At 40.0% G+C, this 18,464-nt stretch overlaps 1 protein-coding gene across 2 annotated transcripts in view; it reads right to left on the bottom strand.

Annotated features, from left to right (window-relative positions):
- Window positions 1-338: 338 nt before the first annotated feature.
- Window positions 339-18,464, bottom strand: part of ELP4 (elongator acetyltransferase complex subunit 4) — a 268,639-nt gene continuing 250,513 nt past the window's right edge. For both annotated transcript variants that reach the window (XM_010358326.1, XM_010358327.2), the window contains exon 10: window positions 339-727. In XM_010358326.1, coding sequence (XP_010356628.1) covers window positions 596-727 — 132 coding nt within the window. In that variant the 3' untranslated portion in view covers window positions 339-595. The remainder of the gene's footprint in view (window positions 728-18,464) is intronic.

The raw sequence follows: 18,464 nt of genomic DNA on the forward strand, positions 1-18,464 counted from the left end.
CTATGTTTCCTATCATTCAAGTTCTTTATATTTAATAACTACTATGGTAGACTAATTATCTTTAATGGAGTCTAAATCCCCAAATATTATTTTGTCTTTATCAATTTAATAACCGGATACATAAATGCAAATTTATTTTATATATTAGCAAACACATTTTCATTAAAAAAACTTAGCATTTTTGGTGGCAAGTGACTGTTTCTGAAATAAAGAGAAAATATGTTTTCATATACAATCTTGAATTTCATCATGTTTTGTATGCTACCTGCTGTGACATGCACTCTACCATGACACTAAATGCCTTAGTACACGGACACGAATGACCACTGTCAGGCATCTTGAGATTTTGACATTTTTTGGTGTTTATTTAAAAATAAAATTATTTTCTCTACAGCATGAAGGAAAGATTGAAAAGTATTTCTGCTGTGTTACTTCCGTAAAAAGTTAAAAAATGAGAAATGGTGGCTCCATTTTACAATCCTGTGTTTTTCAAGGAGTGGAGGGTCAAATTGTTAAGAAAAATATTTACATAAGCTATTAGCAATCATAATTAGAGTGTCATAGAATTCTGCATGCAACGGCTAAGGAGGAATCCCTAGAAGTCCAGGTGCTTCTTGCCTCCGGCCATCATGCCACAGCCTGGGCCCAGCCGCTTGGTGGATTCTGCCAGATCCTGTTTGCTTGAGCGGCTCACTGTGTCTGACAAGTCTGGAGGCAAATGCAGTCGCTACAGCAGAAGATTTCAGGAGAAGAAAAAGAGAAGAAAAAATTAATTTTGCTTTGGCTAGCATACTTCAGAATACAATATTATGCTCTGTTGATTAGCATTTAGTCTTGCATATAAAATTCCTGCTAAAACAATTCTTCAGACTGAATTCCAGTATAATCACCTCCTGTTCCTACTGGATTTTACAAATTACAGCCATTACAGAAACTGTACAGGAATCTTAGTGGAACATTTTCAGTGTCCAAACCAAAATGTATTAAGTATTAAGATCTTTTCTCATTAGGTAGAAGTGAACACATGTAAACACATAAATAACAGCATCGTTGGAAATACCGCATAAATAACAGCAGGTGTCTTTTTTCTTTTTGGCTTTGTTTTGTTTTGCCAGGGCTCCAACATGCAATTTTTAAGGTCAAATGTAGCTTTTCAGCAATTATAGATTCCCATGAATACTTGTTTTTCTTTCTCTATTAGCTGACCTGACGATTCTTTTTCAAGGTTATACTTTCTCTAGGAACTTAAAATTTTCACAGAAATATTGACAACATAAAAAAATGATACCAATCAAAGGGTCAATGTTTTTATATGTTCAGGTAAGTCAGCCATAGCATCTATTACGGGTCTTGGTAAGTTTGTTTCTATGCATAATGCTGGGTCATGTTTTCAAAAGTACAGTGTTGCTTTGAACACCCTCCCAACCCCCGCCCATCCCAACTGCTTTTCTGCAGATACAGGCTGATTTAAACTTACCACAGCAACTGACCACAACAGAAGTTACTGTAATTACGGAGAAACATCCATATTTCAAAAGAACACTTTTCTGTTTTCAAAAGAATATCAAATTCATTTAACTCTCAGTGCTCCCAGCTTGCAAAATTTATTGCATAAAAATCCAAACTTAAAGGAACATATCTGTCGTGTGAGACACAAAGTGTGTGGGAAGCTAAAGATAAGGCAGCATAGGGCTCCCCACTGATGACTACACAGAGCCTTCTAGAGAACTGACCTGGAGACAACCTAGCTGAAACCCTTCATTTGGAAAACTCCCTTCAATATGGGGCGGGGGGGGAACAGATGAAAAAGGGGAGAACCATATTTTTTTGGTCAAAATATTGTGGTCCACAAGCATATGCTCCAGTTAGTTTCCTTCTTGAACAAAGGCTTTTTATTGTCATGTAAACACAAGCTGTGTGCATATGATCAAAATATTTTAAAACTAAAAATAATTTATGAAAAATATTCTTCCTTGATTTCAACCTGCCTGTACTTATTTTTAATACAAATATATCTAGGATAAAAGATACTATTATACAAATGCATGATCAACAAACATGTCAGAAAGGTCAAGGGGGTCAAGAAAAGCTGCAACAGTCATACAATAATATCCATACAGAACTAATCCTTAGTATCCATGGGACCCAGCCTGTCACTTATTAAGTAACTAAATGTTTATTTCTTGAATGACAAAAAAGCACAAATAAAGACATATTTGTTTCTTTGTTTTAAGCAATTCTTTCATTTCTTTATGCTCTAGTTTGTTCCAGGAAAGATTTCAGGCAGAAACAAAGGCATGAGAGGCTCAGGAATCAGCCAGGCACAGTGGCTCACATCTGTAAACCCAGCACTTTGGGGAAGCCGAGGCAGCCGGATCATGAGGTCAGGAGATGGAGACCATCCTGGCCAACATGGTGAAATCCTGTCTCTACTAAAAATACAAATATTACCTGGGTGTGGTGGTGCGTGCCTATAATCCCAGCTACCAGGGAGGCTGAGGCAGGAAAATCGCTTGAACCAGGCAGTTGGAGGATGCAGTGAACCAAGACTGCGCCACAGCGCTCCAGTCTGGTGACAGAGCAAGACTCCATCTCAGAAAAAAAAAACAAAAAACAAAAAACAAAAAAGGCTCAGGAATCCAAAAGGCAAGTGTGGTTCTAAAGTTTGGGGTTACAAATGTCTGTGTAGGGTTAGTTCTATCAGTGTCCATGTGAGGAAGCAGGAGGGAAAGAGACCTTTAATTACATGTCTGAGTTTTAATGTTTAAGATGTTGTAGTTATTGCTAATGAGCAAAAGAAAAATGACCAGGATACATGCATAATCTGAAGGTTATCTGAAAAAGAAAATTACCATAAAGAAACGTGTATGTATATACTTTTGGTTGGGACCTGACAAATGATGTTAGATGGTGATTAGGCTGTTTGGTAAATCAACTGGAGTCAACAAATATTTAGAATCCACTTGAAGTAAGGCATTCTGAAAGGTTATGTCAATAAAGTACCTTCCACACTCATTTCCTTACAATCCAGTAACATGAATAAGGCAAGCACACAGGTAACCCTCACACTGAACATTACAAGTTATGTACACAAAAAAGGCAGAGACAAACCAGAAGTCACAGTTGGGGAAGGAAAACATGAAAAAGCTTTATGGGGTTGGCATCTGAGCTGGGTCTGAAGTAATAAACTGGATTCTGACATGAAGAATGAAGATTTGCTTAACAGGAGAACCAATATATCTTTACGATTACATGATGCATTTAGTTAATGGGTCCTACTGCTCTGATAATCTAAATGAGAAAACTTGTGTGGTTTGTTTAGAACAAGTATAATATAATTTATTTCAGGAGCCGACCTATTTGCTTATGGACTGGCTAAGCATTTCTCTGCCTCTGCTTTTCTAGGCAACGAATGTGAGCCAGTTGGCTGAAAGCCCTTCAGAGCAAAAGTAGCTAAATGTGACATGTGACATGCTTGGAAATCTTTCAGGTTGAATGGCTTTGAAGTAAAGTCAAATATCATTCGTGTGAGACTTCTGAGCATAAAAATTTAGGGGTAATATGATTAACTGCTTTTAACCAAATGCTACATTGTAAAGCTAGTTGTATATTCATGCCATTTGAAAAAGCCCAAGAATGGCTCTTGGAAATATGTGAATCTATGTGTGATTTTGCCTGCTTTTGTTGATTACTACTTGAATGAGCTTAGTACGCAATCTAACTTCTCAAGCAGTGGGTTTTGTTTTCTTTCTTTCTGAGCCTCCCCCTGTGCGCCATGTCAGTGCGATGTGAAACAGCGAGGAAGAACGAGAGATCAGGTTCCAGGCTTGCCAGGTGTGTCAGGGATTTTTCCTTTGAGGCTTCCAAAGCATTTACACACTTGACATGTAAATGTTCAGATGCTGCTGTATCCCAGATCTGTCTTCTGAAAAAATATGCTGCAAGATACTCTGCATAGCATGGTGACCTCCTTTAGACTTAAAACTGAAGGGCTATGGGGTATATAAACTTTTAGACACTGAGTTTTCACTGAGTAATGGTTTAAATAAAAACCAGACTACAAAAAAATCGTATTATTCTCAAGCTTGAAAACCAAATCAAGGTATTCATATTTCTCATTTTATACCTGGGGTTCTGAAGCAAGGGCCAAAACCAAAACCATATCTTACTTCTTGAGCTGAAATTTTTCCACTTGATTTTCTTTTCTCAGATTCTGGGAGGAAGAGACTGTGTGATGCAGGAGATGGATAACTGGCTGGCTGGCTGCCTGCCCACTTTTTCCATTAATGCCTTGTCTAAAACAATGATTTCTGTGTAGGCAAACGGATCTGGGAAAGGTGTGACAACTTCCACGGTTCCTGCACAGGCTGGGGTGATTTGCTATAATCCCACTGGATCAATGCTGCAAGGAGGGAAACAGTGAGGCTAGCAAAACACTCTGGCCGATTATGGAGACTCCTGCCAAAAGGCACCCTTAGGCCCATGGGAAGCCCAGGGTCACAATAAGGCAGTAGCAGCAGAAGTGATTTGTTCTGAGGCTCCAAGAGGTACCGAGGGGAGCTGGACTTTGAGATTCTTTCCCCTCTACTTGCCTCTCTGTGTCTTTGTTGGGCTTAGCCACTGTCTATATTTTGTTCCTTCTGAGTCAGAGGCTAAACTGATCCTATAGAAACACAGGATTGGAATTCCTGGCTCAACAGTTCCCTTTCTAATTCCTTTTTTCCCACCCTGCCAGGCCTGTGCTCAGCACTCACAGTTCCCAGACAGAAGGGGCAAGATAATGAATCTAGATTACACCTGGATTTGAGACAAATTGCAGGTAAATACTCATTAAAATAAGTTTAATCAGTTTATATTTTTCACATTTTGCCAAGACCAAACCATTAGGCACTGTTTAATTTCTGAAAACAATTGATGTAGTACACTTTAACCCTTAGCAGATGACTAAAGATTTATTTTAAACCTTTTAAACATTCCTGACATTTCCTGAAAAGTCACAATTTGTATTGTTCAGGATCACAGAAATAAGCATTAATATCTCAGAATACTCCTAATATATTTTTTCATTTTTCTTTAAAACATTGCCAATTTAAATGAAAACTTGCCAGGCACGGGGTAGCTGACACCTGTAATCCCCGCACTCTGGGAGGCCGACGTGGGAGTCTGGGAGTTCAAGACCAGCCTGGGCAATAAAATACAGTGAGACCTCGTCTCTACAACAAAAAGGTTACTAAGGTTTTCCCCTTATCTTAAAAAGCAAGCAAACAAACAACAAAAACAAAAAACAGCAACTTATAAATACCTTAGAACACACAGGTTCTACATTGGTCCCTTAACAGACATGGCCAGGATTTGTGGGCACTGGACTCAGAAGCAGAGAGTGACAGTTAGATACCTACCTCTGTCATTCACTCTCCATGTGACCTCAGCAGAGTCAGTTTGGCTCGTTAAGCCTCAGTGTCCTCATCTATCATGGGGGAATGATTCTTCCCTCATAAGACTCTTGTCAGAATAAAATGAGATGTGTAAGTGTTTTGTAAACTATCAAGTTCTACACTAATTTATTTATAGCTTTTCTTGCTCCAAAAAAGGATCTGAGATGGTTCATAAAAATACATATGGTACCAGATAAAAACAAGTGAGTTTATTAGGTCAAGGAAATGAACAAATATAAACAATAGCAACAGTACATCAGACTTAGCCACCAGGTCTCAGTCTGCCTGGAATCTGAGTATTTAATATAATTACTCTCTACTGCGGCTCCTTACAGACATATAAAGGAAAGTGCAATTGCAGTCCCTGCTTCTGAGATTTTAAAAGTCTAAATAATTTCCCTCATACTTTGTAAGGCAGGAGTGAAAATGGGGCATGTAAGATGCCTGGCTTCTGGGCCAATGTATGGCTGTATTAAGGAGGCAATTTGGGGTCCATTTTATTTTTATTTATTTTTAAAACCTGCATTTTGCACATGTCTTCACTGCTGGCAAAGTAACTAATAAAGGAAATGTCAGAAGATGAAGCTTTCCCACTCGAGTTTTAAAAGCATATCCCCCCTTTATAGAATGGGGAGGAAACAAATACTTAAAAGGCACGCCATCCTATTCCACTGCAGGCTTTCAGCTGTGATGCTCTCACAGCAGGATGATATACTCATGTCTGCCACAGTCTGTATTCTGAACTGCTCCAAGTAGTAGGGAATGAATTAAGAGTACAGGCTAAGTAGTTATAATACAGAGACACTCCTACCCTCTTCTAAAAATGGCTTATAAAAGGTAGTTTATTTCTTTCCCACTTTACAGTCCAGAAGTAAGCAATTCAGAGTGGGAAGGACTGGTCTGTCATTCTCAACAAGGGGTTCCACTTCTGGCTGCAAGGCTGATGCTCTTCCTGGCTCTTAGTTTGTGAGAAGAAAGGGGCCAAGAAGGCAAGACCTGAAAGTTGGACACATCACTTCCACTCATGCCCAGAACAAAGACATGGCCACATCTAGCTGCAACGGAGGCTGGGAAATGTCTAAAAGTGTATAAAAATGTTTAACAAATCTATTACTATAGAAGGAGTAGTAAATGGATATTGGGAGACAACTAGTGGCATGTCAATTTCCAGACGGGCCACAACCAAATGATCTCCATCCAGAAGCATTCACTCAGTATGTGAACTATAGCTGACTGCTGGGGGCCCCATTCATGGTGTCTGACCAACAAATGCATACCTCATGATCCCACTAGTCCAGAGAGTGGGAATAAAAGCAATGTGTTCACAGTCTCCCCTGCTCTATGGATAAACAGAGAATTTCTCCTTCCTTTGTGGAAAGACAGATTTCCTTTCAGGGTCACAAGGGGGAGAATGGAGGGGAGGAGACAGATTATGTTCACCATCATAGTATTGCTATGGTATCTTCACAAGATTTCAGAGTGTTGTTTCAACTTGCAAAAAAAAATCAATGTTATATGCTATTATATAATCATTGTATTTTATATTGTTGTATTTGTATTACTCCATAATTATAAAATATAATTATATTATTATATTGTTATAATGTAATATTACATTGTAATTATTCTACATCTGGTTAGAATTTGCAATGCGGAGGATGCATCTGCTGAATTTTGCATTATTGTCATATACGAATAGGCCAGTGGAAACAATGCCAGAACCAAATATTTGCTCTTTTTGGATTGGCAAGTGTACATTTGGTAGCAGCTGAATATTTCTGGAGCAAATTCTGCTACACATGATTAGGTTTTAGGTTTAAGTTTTTGTTTAAGGCCCAATTCATGCCCAGGGTTTATGATTAAAATGATTAATCTTAATTGAATTTTAGTGAATGTCATAATCATACTATATCCCTTAAATGGAAAAATATTCACTGGGTTCTTCCTGATTGATCTGAAAATTAGACAAAATTTCAGCGCTGGAACACTGCACATTGGCTGTCCATTGAAAAACGCTCAGGTGTGCAATTATTTTGACTGTCAATTATAACTGACAGTATTGTCTTGCCTCCAGATTCACCTCTCTGAAAGCAGACTGAGAAGAACTCACCTGTCTAAACAAAAGTGTGGTTTGTGAAAAGGCATGTGTCTGTGGCAAAGATTGCCAGTTTACTCCCAACATCTATTCTCCTTTTCAGAGAGTACAAGAATTTCTAAATATTAGTGAGGCACACAGCCTCCCAGAACAGAAGTCACAGTTCCCAGCTTCCCTTGCCAATAGAGAGGCTGAGTGACTAACTTATGGTCACTTCATCTTGAGCAGAAGTGCTATGGTTAACTTTAGGGTGAGTTCCTTAAAGGGGAGGCACCATCTACTTATCCTTTTCCTTAAAATTGCTATTAGATCTTGGCAAGAGAGCCCCTGCCCTAGGTCCTGATCCACACCTCCTTTGGTCATGCCCCATCCTATGGGGTAAGGAATTACAGGGCAAAAGGAGATGTGCTTCTAGATTCTGTACCCCCTTTTTTTTGTGAAATAGGGTCTCATTCTTTTGCCCAGGCTGATGTACACTGGCACAATCACAGCTCACTGCAGCCTTCCCCTCTCAGGCTAAAGCCACCCACCTGCCTTCTCCCTCCCAACTAGCTGGGACTGCAGATGCATGCCACCAAGTCCAGCTGATTTTTTTCTTTTTTTTTTATTTTTATTTATTAATTTTTTTGAGATGGAGTCTCACTCTGTCTTCCAGGCTGGAGTGCAATGGTGCAGTCTCAGCTCACTGCAACCTCCATCTCCCGGGTTCAAGCGATTCTCCTGCCTCAGCCTCTTGAGTAGCTGGGACTACAGGCACATGCTACCATGCCCAGCTAATTTTTGTATTTTTAGCAGAGACGGGATTTTGCCATGTTGGCCAGGCTGGTCTCCAACTCCTGACCTCATGATCCGCCCGCCTCAGCCTCCCAGAGTGCTGGGATTACAGGTGTGAACCACCACGCCCGGCCTTTAAGCTTTTTTGTTGAGATGGGGTCACACTATGTTGTCGAGGCTGGTCTCGAACTCCTGGGCTCAAGCAATCTGCCTGCCTTGGCCTCCCAAAGTGCTGGGATTACAGGCGTCAGTTACCATGTCCAGCCTGCCCTTCTTTATAGAACATGCTCTGGGTACTCATAACCTCAGAGTTCCCTGTCCAAATGACTACAAAGCCTGCACAGGTCTCTCCCCCAGGTTCATTCCCCAACGGTCGACTGTATTGTCTATGTGCATAACATGGGGCCCAAGGAGTAGCCAAGAGATGGCCATTTGTGGGGGGTAGAGTTTGGATGTGCAAGCTGGGCATCCACAAACATGTGTAAATGTGCCCTTGTGTGTGGTAAGGGGGCAGTGGTGGGAAGAGAAAGGAGGCATGCTGTAGGCCAGTTCTCCCTGGGTTTCCGTGTTCTGGAGTGGAACCCTGATCCTAAGGTTAAACTTGGCTTTTCAGGGAGGTATATGTGTGAAGGAAGGAAGAAAGAACATATTTAATAGTTTGTTGGCTTAATAACTTAAAAGTATTTAGGCATATAATAATTATGTGGTCCTTTATTTGCATTCTTGCTCTAGGCTCTTTGAATGTTAGGGATGAATCTAACTTCCCTCTTGCCACTTGCTGAAATGTGGACTTCAGGGTAGGTGCTAACACAGCCATCCTGGACAACATGGAAGCTATTTGCTGAGGAGGGCATAGCAAAAAGATGGAATGGGTCTAGGCTCTCTTGATACCATCTGGCCACCAGAAGAGTACTAGGTCATCTAACTGGGCTTTATGTGAGAGATACATGAAATTCTACATTACTTAAGCCACTGTGTTTTTGGATCTCTATATCTATATTCTGTTTATAGAGGTCTATAAACAGCCTAATCTATATTCTGTTTATAGAGAATTTGGTACCTGACAAGAGAAGCACTGAAGTTCTACCACCTACCTAAATGTGTGTTGGCTTAGTGGCTGGATGGGCAGTGAGGTCAAGTATTGCAAAGTAGAAAGTTGGTGAGCCTTGTTATGCTTGTGATTACTTGGAGGGCAAATTTCCTCCTTCCTAATCAGTGGCTCTACGTGGAACATTGGAGAAATTCAGAACATTGGTGTGTTGGTAGCTTCTTGCCACTTTAAGCAAATTCATTTATAAAAGACAGATGAACTCAGGCTAGAGTTATAGAATCTGCAAGAAGAGATGGAAGGGACTACCTGCAGCCCACAAGCTAAACTGACTAACAATTTGGCAATTGGGGCCCCACAGGGTTGAAAATACCCAACTGTTTCTACACCTGCACTCCAAGGCAGACAGCCTTTGCAGACGTCTGTGCCCCTAAGCCTTCGTTAAATACCTTTGTTAAGTGGCTGGTCAGAAAATGGGAGCCACCTCAGAGAAAAAAGATTAAGGGTATTGCCTTCCCACTAAGTCTATTATTTTAGATGGCTTCATGGCAGCTTCTGGTAAGACGAAAGAGTGAGATAAGGGTAGAGAGGTCAGAATGTAAGTCTTTAAAAAAAATTTATTTTGAGACAGAGTCTCACTTTGTTGCCCATGGTGGAGTGCAGTGGCACAATCATGGCTCACTGCAGCCTCAACTTCCTCGGCTCAAGCGATTCTCTCAAAGCCTCCGAGTAGCTGGGACTACAGGCACAAGCCACCATATCTGGCTAATTTTTGCACTTTTTGTAAAGATAGGGTTTTGCCATGTTGCCCAGGCTGGCCTGGAATTCCTGGGCTCAGCAATCCTCTGGCCTCAGCCTCCTGAGCAGCTGGGATTACAGGTGTGAGCCACCACGCCCCGCCTAAGACTGAAGTCTTACAATGTAACAGTCATGATGAACAAGCAGAATGGGTGCTCAGCATCTATCAGGAAGTATCTTGTCTTCTGGTATGTCTTCTTACACATCAGGGGCTAGGAAGGTGTACATTAGGTTTATCCAATTAGATGCATTTGTACTAGATTAAAAAAGTGGAGGGCGGGCGCGGTGGCTCAAGCCTGTAATCCCAGCACTTTGGGAGGCCGAGACAGGCGGATCACGAGGTCAGGAGATCGAGACCATCCTGGCTAACACAGTGAAATCCTGTCTCTACTAAAAACATAAAAAAAAACTAGCTGGGCGAGGTGGCAGGCGCCTGTAGTCCCAGCTACTTGGGAGGATGAGGCAGGAGAATGGCATAAACCTGGGAGGCAGAGCTTGCAGTGAGCTGAGATCCGGTCACTGCACTCCAGCCTGGATGACAGAGCGAGACTCCATCTCAAAAAAACAAAAACAAAAACGGTGGAACAGAAACAAGAGCTATCTCACTGCTGCTTTAACTACTGCAATTGGCAAGCATTGTTGTGGAGACCATTTATTTTTGTGTGTTGGGATTCCACTGACTAGTCAACAGCTTCATGGGAGTTGAGAGACAGTTGTGGAAGTTGAGGCCAAACCACTGTTTCTGTGTCCAGTTGCTTGCCTCATGGGGGTCAAGAAGAAGTTGTAGTGGTGGCAGTGGGATTTACTAACCCCAACGGTTCAGCCCCATAAGTGTGTGCCTTCAATTAATAGCTCCAGTGGTGGTCTCCCAATTCTTTACCTTGGTACCTGTGCCTGACTATGGTACAGGCAGTGGATTTCCTGGTGGCCAATTTGATGGCAATATCCTTGAGCCCTTCCAATCATTTCACTGGTTCCCAATTTTCTTCTATAAACTTGCCCTCTGCATAAAATAAGTAGGTGATATCTGTTTCTTGCAACTGAATCCTAGAACTATGTAAGACAAACTCTTTGGCTGTGATTACTTGCATGTGGAACCAAAGGGAAGCAAACAGACTGCAAATCTTCTAAGTCCTGAGGAAACTGTATTGCCAAAGAAACCACAAGCCTGGTCAAATGCCTATAATTATTCAGGCTCTACAGTAATCCTAGGCCCCCAAATCTGACCTATCAATAACTGGGCTGTGAAAACTGTGGAGCCCCCAAAGGGCATACTCTCCAATGGTGACTTTCTGTAGCCAGGGCTGATAATGGACAAGGAAAAACTTCCTAGAGGGATACGCGGGATGATGGACAAAGGAGTTTCTTCCAGAGAGAACTGGGTGCTACAAACTGGGCTAACATCCTTGATTGCCCAGGCAGATGATTTTTGCAGTTTCTAGCCAGTAGGATTCCTCACTCATGCCTGAAGAGGGCATGAGTAAGTGAACTATGGCAGAGATTGATAATTTTTTTTCCCCAATATCTACTCTCCCATTTTACTTTAGTAGCAGAACCCTTGAATATAAAACAATTCTGAATAAAAACTTCATTTTCAAACTTCCCTTGCTGTTAGTTGTGGACCATGTGTTCATGTCTGAAACAATGGGAAAAGGGCAGAAAGTGAGGTTGCAACTTCAGAGTATTCCAATGGAATTTGAACTTGGGCAGTCTGGCTTCAGTTTACACTCTGTGTGCCAGAACTTCTCTAAGCACTAGAGGCAAAATAGTGTGAACAAGACAGGCAAGACACCTGCTTTCAGGGAACTCCGAAGATTAGGAGGGACAATGCATAGATACTTAGATGACTCGAGGAGAGATTGACAACACATAGGAGGGCTAACAAAAAAAAGAATATAATTTAGGCCAGGTGCGGTGGCTCACGCCTGTAATTCCAGCACCTTGGGAGGTCCAGGCAGGCCTAAGGCCAGGAATTTGAGACCAAACTGGCCAACATGGTGAAACATAGTCTCTACCAAAAATGCAAAAACTAGCTGGGCGTCATGGTGCATGCCTGTAATCCCCGCTACTCAGGAGACTGAGGCATGAGAATCGGAGAATCGCTTGAACCTGGGAGGTGGAGGTTGCAGTGAGCTGAGATCCTGCCACTGTATACCAGCATGGGTGACAGAGCAAGATTTAGTCTAAAATAAAAAAAAAAAAAAAAAAAAAAAAAAAAAGAAGAAAAAATAATTCAGATGGGAGAGGTGCTTTTAAGGAAACAAAACATGGTGATAGGACGCTGGCTGGGAGTATGACTTTAGTAGGTGAAGGCCTTTCTGGAGAGTATATTTGAGTTAAGACCTAAATTTTGAGAAGGGATTCGTAAGACCCAGAGAAAGAAGTCACAGGCAAAGGGAATAAAATGGAAAAACCCTGAGGTGGGAATAAGTTTGGCATACTTGAAAGGCAGAAAAAAAAGTCAGCTTTTCTGGAACAGTCAATGAGCAGGGGTGTGGCTATGAGAAGTTTGGTGTGGTTTGCAGTCGTCAGATCTTGTAGAGTTTCTAAAGTGTAGTAAGTGACTTGGATTTGATTCTTAAGGACAAGGGGTAGCAAGGAAGTGATGTGAAGTGGTATTCTTTTTTTTTTTGAGATGGAGTCTCGCTCTGCCGCCCGGGCTGGAGTGCAGTGGCCGGATCTCAGCTCACTTCAGCTCACTGCAAGCTCCGCCTCCCGGGTTCACGCCATTCTCCTGCCTCAGCCTCCCGAGTAGCTGGGACTACAGGCGCCTGCCATCACGTCCAGCTAGTTTTTTGTATTTTTTAGTAGAGACGGGGTTTCACCGTGTTAGCCAGGATGGTCTCGATCTCCTGACCTCGTGATCCACCCGTCTCGGCCTCCCAAGCCTGGGATTACAGGCTTGAGCCACCGCGCCCGGCCAGTGCGAAGTGGTATTCTATGAATACCAGGGCCATCTCACCCATATCCTTACAAAGTCATGCATGGACATTTGCAATAATAGAAAAAAAATTGCTGCAAACATGCATATTCTACAAGAGACAGAATTTCCCCAAAGGTGGTATATACTGGCTATTAGATCTTGCTTTCTTCTGATTCTGAAGAAACATTCTAGCTACTAAGTGACTCCCACCTCACCCTCACCCTCCTTCTGTGGGGAGTGGTGGTTCTTAATCTCATGCTGGCCCAACAGAAGATTCCAGGTAGGCACAAGGATTTCACACAAGGAGTTGAGCCTTGTGTGAAATGTCCATGAAGGAGAAACTCTAGCAGTCTCTACTCTGTGTGGGGATGGTTTGCTGAGTTTAATTCTTTTAAAATGTGACTTGGAATCTTTTGGATACATAGCAATAAATACACCACCATCTTTCAATCCCAGTGTTCCTTTGTTTCAGAATTTAAGTTGTGCGGGAGTTATGTTATTCTCCTCCCTTATTTTATGCATTGACAAAAAACAAACTAGATTATTCCTGGAAAGCTTAAAATGGTCTCCCTCCCTCCCTCCCTTCCCTTTCTTTTTCTTTTTCTTTTTTTTTTTGACAGGGTCTCACTTTGTCCTGCCTCAGCCTCCTGAGTACTGAGACTACAGGTATGTGCTAACACAACTATTTTTTGTAGAGATGGGGGTCTTACTGTGTTGCCCAGGCTGGTCTCAAACTCCTGGGCTCAAGTAATCCTCCGGCCTTGGCCTCCCAAAGTGTTGAGATTACAGGTGTGAGCCACTATGCTTGGCCTGGTTTTACTTTCTATGCAAACTGAAAGCAGTATCTTTTACTTTTAGTTTCTCCTATTTTTTTTTTTGTAAATTTTATTCCCATCAATGCTCCAACGTGAGTAGAACTGAAAAAAGAAGTCATTTAGGTAACAGTTGAGTAACACAGCTTGATGTGTTAAACTGTACTTGGATAGTAAAAACACTGTGAAAGACGCCTTCTCCCTGACCAGCCCCCTCTCCCCCAGCAGCATTATGTCTGGGATAAAGGAATGGGATGGATAAGTCACACATGGTCACTATTCCTGTGATCCTCTGATTGTGCAACATTGCCTAAATGAGTTACTTGATATCTCCCCAAGTGACTCCCTTCTACTCATCTTTCCCTCATTGTGTAGCTGGGTTTCTTACTGGCAACCTTTTTGCTGGTCTCTAACTGCTGCTTAACCCAAGGCTTGTGTGGCTCTGGAACACACAATACAGGCAGGAGCATATAAGCTCCAGAGTGTGTAGAATTTGAATGAAGCTTTAGCAGGGCCAAGTTGAGCGATGCTTGAGATCTAGCGCCTGCTGCTGATACTGCTGTAACTGGAAGAGAACTGGGGTCTTTCTTTGGATAGACTAGTATTTTAATAGGTTCTTCAAGCCCGCCTTGTCCAGGAAGTCCCTCTTCTACCCGAGATAAGTGAGGAGACACTGAAGGCGCAGTATTTTGGGTACTACCCCTCAGGTGGCTTCAGAATACTAAGATATTTTAGGAACATATGATGTTTTTAGATCTGCATGTTAAGTTTGAAAAAGTATTTCAGAAATATATTCAAACTACTAATTATATGAGAATTCCTTTTTATCCTCATTTTTCTTTAAAAGTATATCATATGGAAACTACTCTAGAAGTGGCAAAAGGTAACAATATCTTTGTGTTTGTCTACTAGAATTCAAACTAATGTTTGCTTCTTACTATAATCTGAAAGCTCCTACTTAGTAACTGTTAGCAGATAAATGTGTGTGCACACTTGAGGTTGATCCCTAAATCCTAGAGATTTTAAAAACTGCAGCAGATCCACTATCCAATTTAAGGTTTGGCAGAGGTCTGACTGATCCACAGCTTATGAAATAGAGAAATTCTAAGATGTGAAAAGTCAGGAATCAGGGGATTTTGAAATCAGACAATTCACCAGATTGCTAAATTACCATGTTAATGTCAGTCCCCTAAATATTAATAACTTTCAAATTTGGCAGCTTTCAATGAACACTCCTCTTGGAAATGTGGCAATCATATATATTTGTGTCTAACACATACATGAATGTGTTGATTTCCTTTTGGCTGTACACATATGAGTCCTCACAGCATAATAGCCAATGTGTTTGCTTGCATAATGCCCCACAGTGTATGTAGAACATTACAAAGCCCTGAGATGGGGTATGAAGTGCTCGGTGGAAATGGCAATGTAAAACATCCTGGCAGCATTAAATCTCCCAACTACTCTCTAGTTACTTTGAGACCCCCACATTTAAGGGTCTGCTAGTTCCTCGGTATGAAGAAAGAATTTTTAATGGGGCCAAATGTAGGTGTTTACAAGGGGGAATTGTTGTTTTTTATTAGGAGCTGCCTTATGTTCAATAGTTGTATTTACTTTGTCAAGCTAGCCAGAATTAGAAAATCCCCATTGCTAGGCAGCCTAGAGTGTCTGCGAAGTATTTCTGGGCATTCAGAACCGAAGCATGTGCTGCCCAAAGGCAGGTTTCATTACAGTGTGTTATTTAGTCCTCTTTCGTCCCTCCCTACCCCCACACCCCCAGACAGGGCTGCTTCTATAACAGGAAATCTTGGTTACTTTATGCTGAAACATATTTACATGACTGAAACACGACAATTAACACATTTGTAAAGCTTGAGGGATAGGCACACTTTAATGGTTTTTTGAAGCAGGCTGATTTCCTGGAGCTTTTAATCTTATTTTATTTTGTTCTGCATGCATGAACAAGTTCTTCTTTACTATAGGTATTTGACAAAGTCTACCTGGTATGAATGTGAATACAAAGAAAATAACATGAAAATTCATTTTATGTTTTATCTTTGTCAAGTTGTTCTTAACTTCTTTCACCAGTTCAATGTATATTGAGGACTAAGATATTATTTTTGTCATGTTGTATTAGCTTTTATACAAAGGCATTTAGGTAGTATCTTTTTGGTTTGGGAAAATGAAATGAGGCTTTCTCTCTACTGAGTGTATAAAAGCTTTTCATAATGAATGAAAAGTATCAATTACAGCAGTGATTTGTGTCACTTTTCATGGACAGATAGAGGTGCACTCTCCTAGGTAGTGTGTATTTCACTTGCTCCAAATTTAAATGAACACACAGGTGATATTAAGTAGTATTATTTGATAAATGCTGTTCTGTGTGTTTTGCCTATTTATATATTCAAGTTTAAGTATATACCATAACAATAATGTCATGAATACTTTAATATCTTTTAATTATGTTGATTAATTGCTAATTAATAGCTTTGGTAAAATTTAGAAAAAAAAAATCTTAAGTATCAGAGCCCTCTGAAATGAAAACTCCCGTTTTCCTTTTGATTTCTGAAAGCATGCTAACCCTCAAAACCCCTACTCCAACTCTCACTTAAAAGTTTATGGCAAATTTACAAATTACACTGGCTTCACAGAGTCATTTGATACATCTAGTTCTCCCTTCCACAAACCTCCCTCCTCACCAATTTGAAAAGGAGCTCGGTGAACAGACTGGGCAAAGCGAGAGCCCTCTTTCTACGTGCCTTAGGGTGGTGATGGGGCAGCCAAAGACCAAGCGCTTCAGCTGAGGGATACAGATTAGAGATGAGGACCTAACTCCAAAGAGTAACTCTTTGTTGAAGTGACTTCACAGAGGGAAGTAAGCAGTAATTCAATTCAGTCTTGGGTAGAACGCTTCTCTATGAATAATGGGAAATAAAGTTAAAGAAAATGATGCAAATAAAGTGAGAAAAAAATACTGATGATCAGAAAAAAGAAAAGTATTTGTGAGTATATAGATAAATGATTATGCCGCTCTTAGGGTCTTTTTTTTGGTTGTTTGGCTTAATCAAAATGCATGTTTCTATAGAAATGTTAACAGGAGCTACGTTTCATTTCCACTTAAATCTGGTAATTCAAAAGTAATTTCTCATACAGATCATTTTCTATTCTTTAAAAACTAATTTGCTTTTATATGTGGGGGATTTCCCCCCACCACCTAACTACCCTTGAGCTAATTTTTTTTTTTTTTTTTTTTTTACAAGGAGATCTGAAAGATCCTCAAAATAGAGAAGAGCCAACGACTTCATACACTGAATTAGCTAAATCCTGTCTCACATTTTCACTGTAGCCAGAAGAGCCACTCTGGTCAAGTAGAACCCCAGAAGTTTGCCGTCATTTCATCCAGGGTCTGCAGGTATGCAATGGGAATGTTCCTTTTGGCATTTGCAAAATTAATGCTCCAAAATAAAATAGGGGAGGGAAGTGATTTTGTAATTGTTATGCAGGGTTTTTCTCTAAGCTTTATAGATCTAAGTTAAATAAAACATACATATTTTTGCACTTCCTTTAGAGTCCTTTTATAGTAAAGCCACATATAAGAATTTCTTGAGATACTCAAAGCAAAAGAAAGCATGATCTTTTTTATCAAATGATTTCTAAAGTACAATACTGACAAGTTTTGCAATTTAATAAATGATGAAAAAATGAGTTTTTCCTTTAGAAATACATCAAGTAAGTGGCAGTTTTTCTTCTGTTTTTCATTATGATAGCTTATGTGCTAAAGGGATATTAGTTGCTCTAAAATCAGTTTAAGCAAATACATCAAACATTTATCCAATCAAGTATTTGTAAATTACAGAGTATATTACAAACACTTAGTAGTTCTGTTTCTAAATGAAAAATTATAACAGGCATCTTCAATTATGTATTTATTTTCATTATATATTTATTTTCAGGTAACACTAGTATCCATAGATGTTTGCATCCTAAATCTATTAACTGTCTTGTATATTTCAACAGTCTATCTTAAATACCTTACTATTTCTCTGTAACTAAATATTAATATTTCACACAAAATGATCATTGATCATGTTGTAAAATCATGAGTCAAAACATCATCTGAAAAGCTCTGAAAAAAATAAAAATGGGAACATGTTTCTTGCTTCCAAACTAGCTAAAACCATTTCCAAACTTATGTCAATTCAAGGGACTCAGTAATACTCATACCATATTCCAACACTCTGAAACCATATCTATTTATCGTACACTAATAAAGGTACTACATGGCAAACATGTTAACAGGTAGACATACAACTAGAACTGCAATAAGGACCAGTTTTAGTTACTACTACTTTATCAGAAAAATATACTTATTGCTTTTATATTTCTGTATTTTTTTCTTTTTTATTCAGATATAAAGTATCTCTTCAGGTTGGTTTATTATATAAAACACAATGCAATTTTAGCAAAACTGTTCACATACATAAGAACTGGATTTAATCTGTATTTAAAATTGATTATATTAATGTACACATTTTTGATTCCCTAACAACTTTTTCCTAAATTAAAGACTTTAAAAAAC

This window comes from Rhinopithecus roxellana, chromosome 15 (assembly GCF_007565055.1).
Source record: "Rhinopithecus roxellana isolate Shanxi Qingling chromosome 15, ASM756505v1, whole genome shotgun sequence".
NCBI classification, from domain to species: Eukaryota; Metazoa; Chordata; class Mammalia; order Primates; family Cercopithecidae; genus Rhinopithecus; species Rhinopithecus roxellana.